The 12,816-nt window shown below is 39.3% G+C and overlaps 1 protein-coding gene across 1 annotated transcript; it reads left to right on the top strand.

Moving 5' to 3' along the window:
• The first annotated feature begins 1,065 nt into the window (after positions 1 to 1,065).
• On the top strand, positions 1,066 to 8,213 carry LOC146962354 (ras-related protein Rap-1b). Its single transcript, XM_085768741.1, has 7 exons — positions 1,066 to 1,131; positions 2,751 to 2,819; positions 5,042 to 5,098; positions 5,206 to 5,346; positions 6,417 to 6,560; positions 7,176 to 7,268; positions 8,050 to 8,213. Exons 1-6 carry the CDS (start codon positions 1,075 to 1,077, stop codon positions 7,260 to 7,262), a joined length of 555 nt encoding a protein of 184 aa, XP_085624867.1. The 5' UTR covers positions 1,066 to 1,074; the 3' UTR covers positions 7,263 to 7,268; positions 8,050 to 8,213.
• Positions 8,214 to 12,816: the final 4,603 nt, after the last annotated feature.

The following is a 12,816-nucleotide window of genomic DNA, read 5'->3' as shown; positions in this document are numbered from 1 at the left end:
TTTGTTCGATTAATCAATGAATCGTTGCAGCACTCTTTAGTTACAGTCGTAGTGTATTGTCGGCTATTGAAGATTCTTTTTTAAATTTCTTCTAATTACTTTTTAAATTCATATACTGTAAATCAATCTTATTGATCATTAATCATTGATCGTTGATGTCAGAGTCAGTTTCATGTTTCATTTATTTGTTGGTTATTTATTGTCCGACACAGAGGATTGTGGGTAAAGTTAACTAACACACCGAAGTTTGTCAGTGACAGAAGGTTGTTACTGTTTGGTCCTAACACACCACCTGCTTAACCACACACACACACACACACACACACACACATTTATCTCATCACCACGGTTACCTTGGCAGACCCTTAACAGATACGAGAGGCTCCATAAGTACTATGTGTGTGTGTGTGTGTGTGTGTGTGTGTTTATCTATCTGTTTGTGGACGATAGTTTTCTGGGGGTGAGGACGGAAAGTGAGTGAGGACATTTTGGTTCTGTGTGTGTGTGTGTGTGTAGATATATACACTTGTGTGTGTGTGTTTATGTGTGTGTGTGTGCATACCAGTCATGCTTCATCATGTGTTGTTGCAGCAACAAGAAGCAACATGATGGAGACAACACACACACACACACTCAGATGTTTGTACTAGTATCTCAGTGAGGACCGGGTTTATATTACGTTAACCTGATTAAACTAAACCTGACTTTTAATCTAACTCCAACTTTAACTTTAACCATAAAAAGGCCATAAAACGACGTGCGCATAGCAACAGTAACCAAGTGGGATTCCGTAGCTGTGACATCACCACCAGCTGTGTGATCACGTGACCTTCTCTTCTCATTGTTTTCATTAACTCCAGGCCAGATGCACGCTGGGTAATTATTACCTCCTAGCGAGAGGGGAGGAAGTGTGTTAAGTGTGTGTGTATGTGTGTGTGTGTGTGTGTGTGTGTAATTGATAGTTTCATAGCTCCAGGTGCATGACAGCGGGAGGCGGGGCTTATCACCGTAGCGATGAAATTAGTAACCTGGTAACCTCTTCTCTCTCTCTCTCTCCCAGCAGACACAGTCAGGATGCGTGAATACAAACTGGTTGTTTTAGGATCAGGAGGAGTGGGAAAGTCGGCTCTGGTGAGTAACACACACACACACACACACACACACACACACACACACACACACACACACACACACACACACACTGCATGAAACCAACCAGTATTTATAACAGATCAATAATAGTATTGATTATACGGTGTCAGATCAGGGTTAAATATGATGAAGCGCCTGTCTTCAAACAAACAAACAAAACACACTATGATGATTATTTATTTCATCTTTTACTATCCAGAATTTATTATTTACATTTTTAACAATGTGATAAAATATATAAAACAAAATAACATGTAACAGGACAAACAACGATAAAATTTAATCAAATTAATCATAAACAGAACTGTTTTTATTAGGGGTGGGAGAAAAAATCGATTCACATAAATATCGCGATATCTTTTTTGATCGATTTTTTTGGGGGGGGGATTTAATTTTTTTTTTTTTTTTTTGAATTTTTAAAAATATTGTGCAATGTGCATTTGTTCGCCTTTTTTACATACAGAGAGTACAGGTTTTGAAAAGGGTTCAAGTTCACTTTATAATGGAGTATGTTAATTTATAGGCTCCTACAGTATTTGTGTGCAGATAAATGTTAGAAATGCTAAAGACTAAAAATCGAGAGAATCGGCAATATCGTAGAATCGCAATTTAAATCGAATCGCCATCCAAAAAATCGTAGAAGAATCGAATCGGGAGAAAAGCATATCGTCCCAGCCCTACGTTTTTATTGCCAAGAGCAGTAAAGGTCCGTTTACAGCAGGAGGAACTTGTCTTGGTGTCAGGTGCAAACATAAAGGTACCAAAAATAGTTTAAAGGGATAAAGGGATAAAAATAGAATTAAGAATTTAAATAAAATAAAAGAAAATAGAATGAATTAAAATATTCTAGTGCAAAAGATACGCATATACTATAAATACACATATACTAGGCCTATATAAAAGAATAGAATAGAGATATATACAAAATACTACTAAATAAGTTATTGTGCAGATTGTTGTAGTAAAAACCCAATGTTGTTTATTCTAAGTAGTAGTATTATTTCTTTCTTTTTTTTTTTTAGAGAGAAATATGTATTTGTTCATCTTATAGATAAAATACAATGAAATATATTGAACATTAGTAGCATTTTCTTTCCCCCCACCCCAAGTAAGAAGCATTATCTCTGTTTTATTTTATTTTATTTATTTATTCTAGATTCAGTTCAATGAATGAATGTATATTTGATCTAATCTAATCTTAAAGTATATTTTCACATGTAGTTTGTTCCGACTCCACTGATGATTTATTTTCTGTGACTGTGGAAAATTCTGTTCAGACTGATGTCAGAGCGTCTTCAGTCCTCACACACACACACACACACACACACACACACACACACACTGGTGTGACCCCTCACTACAATGAAGTGCTTTACTCCAGATGATATAATGGAGATGTGTCAGTGTGTCACATTAATTCCAATCGAATGAGTTCCAATACAGAAGAGAACAGAGCTCCATTAACACCACTGGCCTACTTCTCTTTATCTCACTGCCTGTCTCTCTCTCTCTGTCTCTCTCACTGCCTGTCTCTCTCTCTGTCTCTCTCTCTGTCTCTCTCTCTCTCTCTCTGTCTCTCTCTGTCTCTCCGTCTTCAGACTGTCCAGTTCGTTCAGGGAATCTTTGTGGAGAAATACGACCCAACGATAGAAGATTCCTACAGGAAGGTGAGAAGCCAAATGATAAACAAACAGCATTCTACAGTTACAGCGTCCTAAACAACAAAAACCATGTGATTTAAAGGGATAGTAGCATTTTTTTAAAAGTGTGGTTGTATGATCTACAAATAGCCCCTAAGTACTTTAATTGCAGTAGAAGACTCTCTGCACTCCTCCCGTTAGCAACGCCAGCCCATAATAGCCCTGCCCAGAGATTTACAACATACATTGTTGTGAATGGACCCAAAGAAACGGCCTATTTTCACGGCCTAAAAGAGGTTTTACCTGAAAAAAAAAAACACAGTTCCATTGTTCGCTATAATATAACTTTTTCCAGCCCCTCAAAGTGCAGGAAAAACACAGTTTTTATTTGGACCTAACCAACTGCTGATCGGCGGGCGCTAACCCTGGGTGGAGGGATACGTGAGTTGGTTAGGTCCAAATAAAAACTGTGTTTTTCCTGCACTTTGAAGGGCTGGAAAAAGTTATATTATAGCGAACAATGGAACTGTGTATTTTTTTTTCAGGTAAAACCTCTTTTAGGCCGTGAAAATAGGCCGTTTCTTTGGGTCCGTTCACAACACTGTATGTTGTAAATCTCTGGGCAGGGCTATTATGGGCTGGCGTTGCTAATGGGAGGAGTGCAGAGAGTCTTCTACTGCAATTAAAGTACTTAGGGGCTATTTGTAGATCATACAACCCCACTTTAAAAAAATGCTACTATCCCTTTAAGGCGAGACACTTCAGGCAAAAACACAGTTTTTTGGGGCTATATTTTTCTTCCTAAACATGTCTTCTTTCAGAATAAAGGGAAAGAAATGGTAGAAAATCCACATTAATTTTGTCTCTTTCGTTGGTAGATTTCTGCTAAATTCACCAAAAGTCAGTCTGACCCATGTCATGTCAGGTATCATCTCTCCTGAACAATGATTTAGGCTCCAAAAATTGTAATTTCCTCTGTATCCACACAACCAATCCTAAAAGTACGATTCACATTAACAATCTATGGAATTTTCAATACAAGTCTTTAAAGGCCGTTTTCTCAAAATGAGTTTTTCAGACTCAGACTCTGAGCTAGAAATCTCCACTTCAGCAGCACTTACAGATGCCAAACCTTCAAGTTTTATTCCTTTCTATATCCTGAAGATTTTTACAGAGCGGTTTGTTGATATATCATTCACAGCCTGATTTATACAACATTTTATTCCTAAAAACATGGAGAAATTAGATTTTTTGGGGCTGGTGACAGTATTTTCTCATTTACAGAGTGATAAAAAGAGATATCACTGTAAAAACTTCTGACTCTAATATGTCAACAAAATAAAACAAGAATTTTGAAAGTAGCTTCATCCATTGTTCAGATATGTGCAAATTAGCGCATATTCAATTAGATATAGCCTCATTTACATATTTAAACACAAAATTTGACAAAACTTGTAATACAAAATATATTTGTCTGAATGTGAGTGATAAACTGGGGAAGTTTCGTCCACCACACCCCCTCACACCCACACAAACATCTGTAAACCCAGCAGAATTTGTTTCTCAAGCTGAACGGATAACGGTGTTGGACATGTTACTTTTAAAGATAAATTAGTTATAGTTACTAGTTACTTTCCTTAAAAAGTAACTGAGGTGGTTGCTACATTATAAATGTCTATATTATGTCAAATTACTTGGACTCGCCCCCCTTCAACCTCCTGTTTATCTGGAACTAACCAACTCACTAAGTATTCCTCCGCACATGGACTGAAATAAATACGAATCTGAATATGAATGACTTTATTAATTCATTAATAATAAATTCATGTGTCTGTCAGCTCATCGACCAGTTGCAGAAGAATTAAAAAGTCTGATGGTTGTGGGTATAAAAGATCTTCTGTTTCTCTCTGTCCTGCAACGAAGAGAGAGGAGCTTCTTATTATATATTCATTTATATTATATCTTAAATGTGTATAACATTTGTGTTACTTTGTGATGCGACTTCTTGAGTCAAATAATGGCACATTTTATTTTCACAGTGTTTTAACGGGGGAAACAGTCACTTTTTAAAAATACTTGTTACTGAAAAAAGTAGCGCTGTTATTTTATAACGCCGTTATTCCCGTCACTGCTGAACAGTAATGAACTCTCTCTGTTTCTGTGAAGTTTAAGTCACTTTTTGTGCTAAAATATAAATAAAACTATGTGAATAAAATGAAAATCTGACGTTTGTGTGTTTGTCTTTGCAGCAAGTGGAGGTCGATGGACAACAGTGCATGTTGGAGATCCTGGACACAGCAGGAACAGTAAGACCTGTCCACCTGTCTGTCTCATACCTGTATGTGTGTGTGTGCGTGTGTGTGTGTGTGAGAGACGACCTGACACCTGTGTGTGTGTGTGTGTGTGTGTGTAGGAGCAGTTCACGGCGATGAGGGACCTCTACATGAAGAACGGCCAGGGCTTCGCTCTGGTTTACTCCATCACGGCTCAGTCCACCTTCAACGACCTGCAGGACCTCAGAGAGCAGATCCTCAGAGTGAAGGACACCGAGGACGTACGGCACACACACACACACACACACACACACACACACACACACACACACACACACACACACAGAAACAGAAAGAAAAAGTTACAAACAAACAAACTAAGGAAATAGTGACGTCTGCTGGTCAAACCGTGGTACTGCAGTTTGCTACATGATAAATAAATCTTAGATGTGTTTATATTATTGATTCATTGAGCCAATTATTTATTATTTTGCCTGATAAACGAAAGTTGACATATTCAGATTTTCAGTTCAGAAAAACAAAAGCAAAACTTAATCTCCTTTTTTTTCGAATAATTACTTAAACAGTTAACTCATTGAGTGCCGCGCTCCTTTCCAAAGTTTACCGGCAATTTAGACAATTTTTGACCATTTTTGTAGAGCCACAGTGTATTCTATATTATTGCCACCAACACATACTGTGGCTCATTTGAAAGGTGAAACTTTCTGCTTCAAATGGCCACAAACCGTTTGTTTCTACGTGCCTCCGTTCCTGAGAAAACTCAAGCTAAACATGGCTGGGTTTCACCAAAATCCCTTCCAGATCATCATGAGCTGTCATGAGTTTTTGATCGTCATCTATTTCAGTTCTGCTCGTCGTAGAGTCCCCAAATTTACACATAAAGGTGTGTTAAAGTGTCTATTTTCATAATTAAAAAAAAAAAAAAAAAGCAAAAAACGTAAAATCTCGTTTTTGGCACTCAACGCATTGGGAACAAAAACGAGAAATGACGTGGTTGGCACTCAATGAGCTAATGAAGTCGTCATTTTACTGCTACAACGAGCAGTGGTGACGTGACTTTGACATGTTTAAATGAGGCATCAACACGTTCTGCTGACCTCTGCTTTAATGCATTAAATATATATCAATAAAATAGAATAAATAAAAAATAATATCCATCACATGACCCAAAGACACAAAACACAGGGTTCATAGCCCGAGCTCGTCAGTGACAGTCGGATCGTAACAACGCGTGTTCATACACACAGAACTTTATTGATGTTATTTGCTTCCGGTTCAGAAATCGACTGTTTTCTAACCGTGAACCTTTGTTGCTGTCGACTGGTCGTAGGTTCCCATGATCCTGGTGGGGAACAAGTGCGACCTGGAGGTGGAGCGCGTGGTGGCCAAGGAGTCCGGCATCGGCCTCGCCCGCCAGTGGAACTCCTGCGCCTTCCTGGAGACCTCGGCCAAGAGCAAGATCAACGTCAACGAGGTCACCACACACACACACAAACTAATCCGCTTTTTATTTGCATTTACAAGGAGTCCAGAAATGATGCGTTCAAGTTGCTCCCTTAGTTGGTTTAGTTCCCCATTCTCCTTTTAGATTCACTGTCACTGTTGTCTTTATTTTATCTCTTCTTCTGTTATAACTTTTTATAACACATTTTTTCTTATCTTATCTTATCTCATCTTATCTCCTGTTAGTCAGAGTTCAGAGTTCATTTTATTGTCATTCATTCACGTATACTAGAAGGAAAAACACAAGGCAGAAGACAGAAACATCACTAAAAAAAAGATGAGATAAGACAAGAAAAAATCGTAAATATCTAAAAGAGATTTATTATGAAAAAACCGATACCTAAAAACCATGTATACCCCCTTTTATTTATTTTATCTAATTAACTGCATCTTGGTCTTAATTTGTAGTTGGGCTCTTGTTTGCCTCCTATGGTCTAATCTGTTTTCTTTATATGTTGTTTTTGTCAAGCACTTTGTAAACTTTGTGTTTTTAAGTGCACTATATAAATAAAATTGTTGTTATAATTATAATTATTATTATTATAAGTGTAAAATACAAATCTGAGTGTTGTGTTTTCCGGTGCAGATCTTCTACGACCTTGTGCGACAGATCAACAGGAAGAGTCCAGTTCCGGGGAAAACTCGTAAAAAGTCGACCTGTCAGCTTCTCTAATGACAGGTAGGTGTGTGTGTGTGTGTGTGTGTGTGTGTGTGTGTGTATGTGTGTTGTGTGTCAACACTGCCGCACACACTGCGTCACGTGTCCTTATTGTTTAAAGGGATAGTTCAACATTTTGGCAAATTGGCCCATTGCCATAATCCCTATAGTCATAGTAGCAGTAGGTTCGTTACCTTTAATTGTCGGTGCAAGCTATTTTTAGAACGGCGGAGCAGAGCCGTGAGCTGCTCAGAGCTACGCTACGGAGGCTCATTATGGGATTTCTTGGTTTCCCTCATCAAACTCATCAAATACACAATCCAACAACTCCACAACGCTCTGGTGGACAAGTTGTGACCTGCACATTCACCACACTATGAGATAATAACACAACGTTACCACACAGAGTTGTTTTAGAGGGAAATACAGAGACTGCTTGATGAAAAACTGTCCCTGAAGGCAACACGCATCCGTGGTTTTGCATGTATTTCCCTCTAAAACAACTCTGTCTGGTAACGTTGTGTTATTATCTCATAGCGTGGTGAATGTGCAGGTCACAACTTGTCCACGACAGCCTTTTGGAGTTGTTGGATTGTGTATTTGATGAGTTTGATGAGGGAAACCAAGAAATTCCCTTAGCCTCCATAGCATAGCCCTGAGCAGCTCACGGCTCTGCTCCGCCGTTCTAAAAATAGCTTACACCGACTGCAAGCTATGACTATAGCGATTATGGCAATGGGCCAATTTGCCAAAATGTTGAACTATCCCTTTAAACTCACTCGTTCTCTCTTGTTCTCTCCAGTTTCCTGCTCATCTGACCAACAACCAACCAACCAACCAACAACCAACAAAAACAACCAACAAAACCAACCAACCAATCACAGGACATCTTCCAGCTGGCCACGCCCCCTTTAACACAGCCACATGCCATCATCAACAACATCGGAGCCCACACCTCTGACCTCTTGTTTCCATGACGACCACATCTCCCATCCCATCCCCACCTCTCCCCTCTACCCCTCTACCCCTCTACCACTCACCACACTGTCTAATGGAGACTGTTGCCTTGGAAACATTAAGACCAAACATCAAAAGACTGCGGCGGTGGCGACGACGACGATGACAGCAACGACGATGATGATGATGATGATGATGATGAAGATGCAGTTGCAAGAAATAACGGGGGAGGGGGGGGTGGGGAGGCGGGAGGGCTGTCCAATCAACTGCCCAGATTTAAACTACGGTTCCCATCATGCTCTCTGCTAGGCCGTCTTCGCGCTGGGGGAGTGGCTTCTTGCTTTTTAAAAGAAAAAAAATTTTAAACGTTAATTTCTTTTTCCTTTTTCCTTTTTCCTTTTTCCTTTTTCCACTTTTCCTTGTTTTCCAGCAGCACCGAGCCGTTCACACGCAGCTCGACCACCTCGCCGCCGTCAGCCGCCATGTTGGTTACCATGGTGATGTCGTTTCTAACATGGCCGACTCTGTATGTGTGTGTGTGGCTCTGGTTGAACCTGTGGAATCATTCAGTGATGATTATTATTATTATTATTATGATTATTATTATTATTATAGTGGTTATAATTATGATTCTGTGTGAAAAGATATAAAAGTCATTTAATGTTTTTGTTTTTGATTTTTGAGGGGGGGGTTGGGTTGGGGAGGGAGGGGGGGTTGGGGCGGTGCAGCAGGTCGTGATGTCAGCTCACCGTGTTAGCAGCTTTGAGCTAATTCAAGTTAGCATACCACTTTGAGAGAAGATGCTAAATATTAAAGGGATAGTTCAACATTTAGTCAGATTCTCCTCTCACCATAATCCCTATAGTCACAGCAGTAGGTTCATCACCTTTAGTTATCGGTGCATGTTGTTTTGAGATGGGCGGGGCAGAGACGTGAGCTGCTCAGTAAACACAATGGAGTCGCACGGTACTTTTGCTTTTCCCTCATCAAATACACAATACAACAACTCCACAGCGCTCTGGTGGACAAGTTGTGACCTGCACATTCACCACGCTATGAGATAATTCATGTAACATTATGTAAGATTACGACACATGAAGCAAATACTCTGAACTACTTTTGCGCTTTTGAAATCCCTCCGCATTTGCCTCGAAAACAACTCTGTCTCGTAATGTTACATGATTATTTCATAGCGTGGTGAATGTGCAGGTCACAACTTGTCCACCAGAGCGTTTTGGAGTTGTTGGATTGTGTATTTGATGAGTTTGATGAGGGACAGGGGGCCTGTACCGTTCACCTCCATTGTGTTCACTGAGCAGCTCACGTCTCTGCCCCGCCGATCTCAAAACAACATGCACCGATAATTAAAGGTGATGAACCTACTGCTATGACTATAGGGATTATGGTGAGAGGAGAATTTGCCAAAATGTTGAACTATACCTTTAACATGTAGCAGAGTTAGCTGTTAGCATTTGTTTTAAAAACATCAATGTGCACTTATTAGCTTAGGGCTACCTCGTTAGCCTAGCAGTTACAACGATGTGTTTGAAACTTTCTGAGCATTATTATGTTGTTGCTGTTTTTTAAGTTAGCATTTTTAGCATACGATATTAGCATATTCGCACAAAAATAATGAATATAGGTTGCTCTAAACTAGTTTGTAAGCCACCATCTTGAGAAATAGTACATTAGGATCATCGCTAGAAATGCTAATGATGCTGTTGTGTTTCGAATATCGACAACTTCAGCAAAAAAAATAAAAATCTTGGAGCATGTTTGTATAGAATAAATTACAGCTATGAGTGCTGTTAGCTGCACGCTAGCACATAGAGCCAGTAGACATTGGAGTTTATATGATACTGTGAGGGGATGCTAACAATGCTACACTCCCACTGATTTAGCCGTGCGCTAACCTGTGAGCTGACCTCAGATCTGCTGCTCAGGGCGGACATGTTGCCTTTAGACAGCAGACTCACACTGGTCCAGTACCTTAGCTTTGTGTGTGTTTGTGAGTGTGTGTGTGTGTGTATTGTGTGTTTGTGAGTGTGTGTGCGAATGAGCTTCATAACAACAAAGAACGAGGCCAGTTTCTGTAATGACAATTTTGGTCCGGGTGGCTGTTTGTATGTGTGTGTGTGTGTGTGTGTATGTTGGTGGGGTTGTGTTATATTTACTGAGCAGGACAGCCAGCAAATGTTGTTTCTGTATTATTAACCATATTATTATTATTATTACCTGATAATTAATATCATTAACACAACACATCCTAGAAGGAAACGCTGAGTTATTGGTTGAAGGTCCTGTTGGTCAACCGTCCCTTTAACTGATGGGAATATATAATGAATCTATCCAGGTATGGAGGCCCAAATGTGACAAAACTAAACAAAATTGACTGAATCAAAACATGCATTTTCATTTTGAAAGCCAAATTTAAACTGATAAAGTGTTTTTATAGATGCGTGGATGTTTTCGATGTCAATATTCTCATAAGTTAAAGAAGAACGTTGAACTAAAATCAGTGTTTCTAAAAAAAAAAAAAAAACAGTATCATGGCTGAAGTTGAGAAAAAGGGGGTTGGGCTTGAAGCTGAGGCCCCGCCCTGATGATGAATTATTATTATTATGTTTTTTGGGGGGAGGGGGTTTGGCCTGTGAAATAGCAGCAGCCAGATAAAAAAAAAAAAAAAAAGCCTTTGAATAATCTGTCTTCTGTCTGAAATGTGAGAGTGGTCGACTGACTCGGCTTACAGAACAGTGTGTTGTTGGACCAGTGACCTCTGTGAGTCCTGCTGTGCACAGTAATAGTTGTACCACCACCAGGGAGCGAACCACGCCAGCTGAGCGACGCCGGTCGGTCGGTTTAAATGCCGCCGGCGTGACTCTTGCTGGTTTTTTCTCCTCCAGTTTGTTCAGTCATGTAGCATGTTGATGTTTCTGTCAGTACTTAGTCTGACCTCCAGGAGGTGCTGCGACAGTTTGCATGCCAAACAGAAGCTTTCAAGAGACAAAAAAAGGGGTCTGGTTGTAGCCGTGGCGGGGGCGTTTCTGTTTCTGTCGATTCCACTGTAGGTGTGTCAAAAATACTATTCTGAAAAAGCCTAAATTTCACCGTCGTGTTATTTTTGTTGTACAGCTCTTTTGTTGCTTTCTTGTACGCTGTGAAGTCTCGTTACTGCCCCCTTGTGGGCAGATCGGCAGAAAATACCTAGAGTTAAGAAGAACCGCATTTTAATCCACACTGAAAAACAAACTAGGATCAATCACACGATGGTGAAATTTATGTTTTTTTTCTGGTCTCAGAAGAGAAAACAACTTATTTGGTCTAAAATCTTCTCTCTTTAGCGTTTATAAACAGTATATTAACACCTAATAGATGCTTTATAACACACCATAACATCATCTTATGAGGATATTTCAAGTGTTTGTTTTGTTAATCAACTCTTCTTACACAGTAAAAGTCAATGAATGATCGATAACACAGTATATAACAACAGTAGTGATATATAATTTTTGTTACTGTATTTATTAACGGGTAAATCTCATTAACGTCATTCATTAAGCAGTTGTTGGTGGCAAATTCATAAACACAACATCCTAATAATATATTCAACTACTGTAGAGTGTGTTGTAAACATTTCATTAAGTGTGTGTGTACTGTTGCTAAATGCTAAATTGGTAAAACGACAGACGACAGGTGAAAAACGCCCACGGCTCCACTCAGACCTTCCTGGCATCCAGAGTCACAGAGGCTGCAGCAGCACTCATCTTTTTATTTTATTTTATTTTATTTTATTTTTTAAAGTCGACCTCCGTTGATGAACTGTTTTTTCCGGCTCAGTCCTTCGAGGCCTCAGCGTGCTTCACCTCAACACGGTTGTTTTCTGAACGGTGAAGCTGATGATGATGATGATATTTGTAGCGTTGCACTCGGTCGTTCATGTGAAAAGTGACAGAAAACGTGAACTTGGCTCGGCCTTATACTTCAACTCCTCACTTCTTCTACTTCTTCTACTTCTGAAGCAAACTGAGGCCTGAGCAGCTCTGATGGACTGGGCTTGTGTGGTTTTTTTTTTTTTTCACTTTTAATGGAGGTACATTTGATTTTAAGGCCTCATATTTATCATTCATATGCAGTATATTATAAGCATTAGTAAATACTGTCATGTAGTTGTAAGCAGCTGTTTAGTAGCCTATTTATGTGTTTGCCAACAGCTGTGACTGTATAATGTCCTTACATCTGCTTACAGCTACATTGTGATGTGTTATACGCTATTTATGAAATGTGCATGTACTGCTTATGAATGCTAAATAGAGGGCCTTAATATAAAGTGGTACCGGCTAGCAGTTTCCCTCTGCTTCCAGTCTTTGTGCTAAGCTAGGCTAAACACACTCTGGACCTATCTCTGTACTGGACTCAGATAAAACTGATTCTGTCAAATAACAAAAAAAAAATACAAAAACAAAAAAAAAATGAAAGTGTTGAAGAGACGATTGCAGCTGCAGCCAACTGGAATGATTCATTCACAACAAGAAGAAATTATTTTACCTTACTGAAACAAATCTGCTTCTTTCTTTTTTTTCTCTGTATGGCATGATGACCAGTGAAATGTAAA

This window comes from Trachurus japonicus, chromosome 23 (genome assembly GCF_045865225.1).
Source record: "Trachurus japonicus isolate A0001 chromosome 23, Traja_1.0".
Lineage (NCBI taxonomy): Eukaryota > Metazoa > Chordata > Actinopteri > Carangiformes > Carangidae > Trachurus > Trachurus japonicus.
This window is presented reverse-complemented; position numbering and strand designations above follow the sequence as displayed.

Coding starts and splice junctions, on each gene's coding strand:
- LOC146962354 (XM_085768741.1), top strand. CDS start 1,075: ATGCGTGAATACAAACTGGTTGTTTTAGGATCAGGAGGAGTGGGAAAG. Junction 2,820..5,041: donor TAGAAGATTCCTACAGGAAG/GTGAGAAGCCAA, acceptor TTGTCTTTGCAG/CAAGTGGAGGTCGATGGACA. Junction 5,099..5,205: donor TCCTGGACACAGCAGGAACA/GTAAGACCTGTC, acceptor GTGTGTGTGTAG/GAGCAGTTCACGGCGATGAG.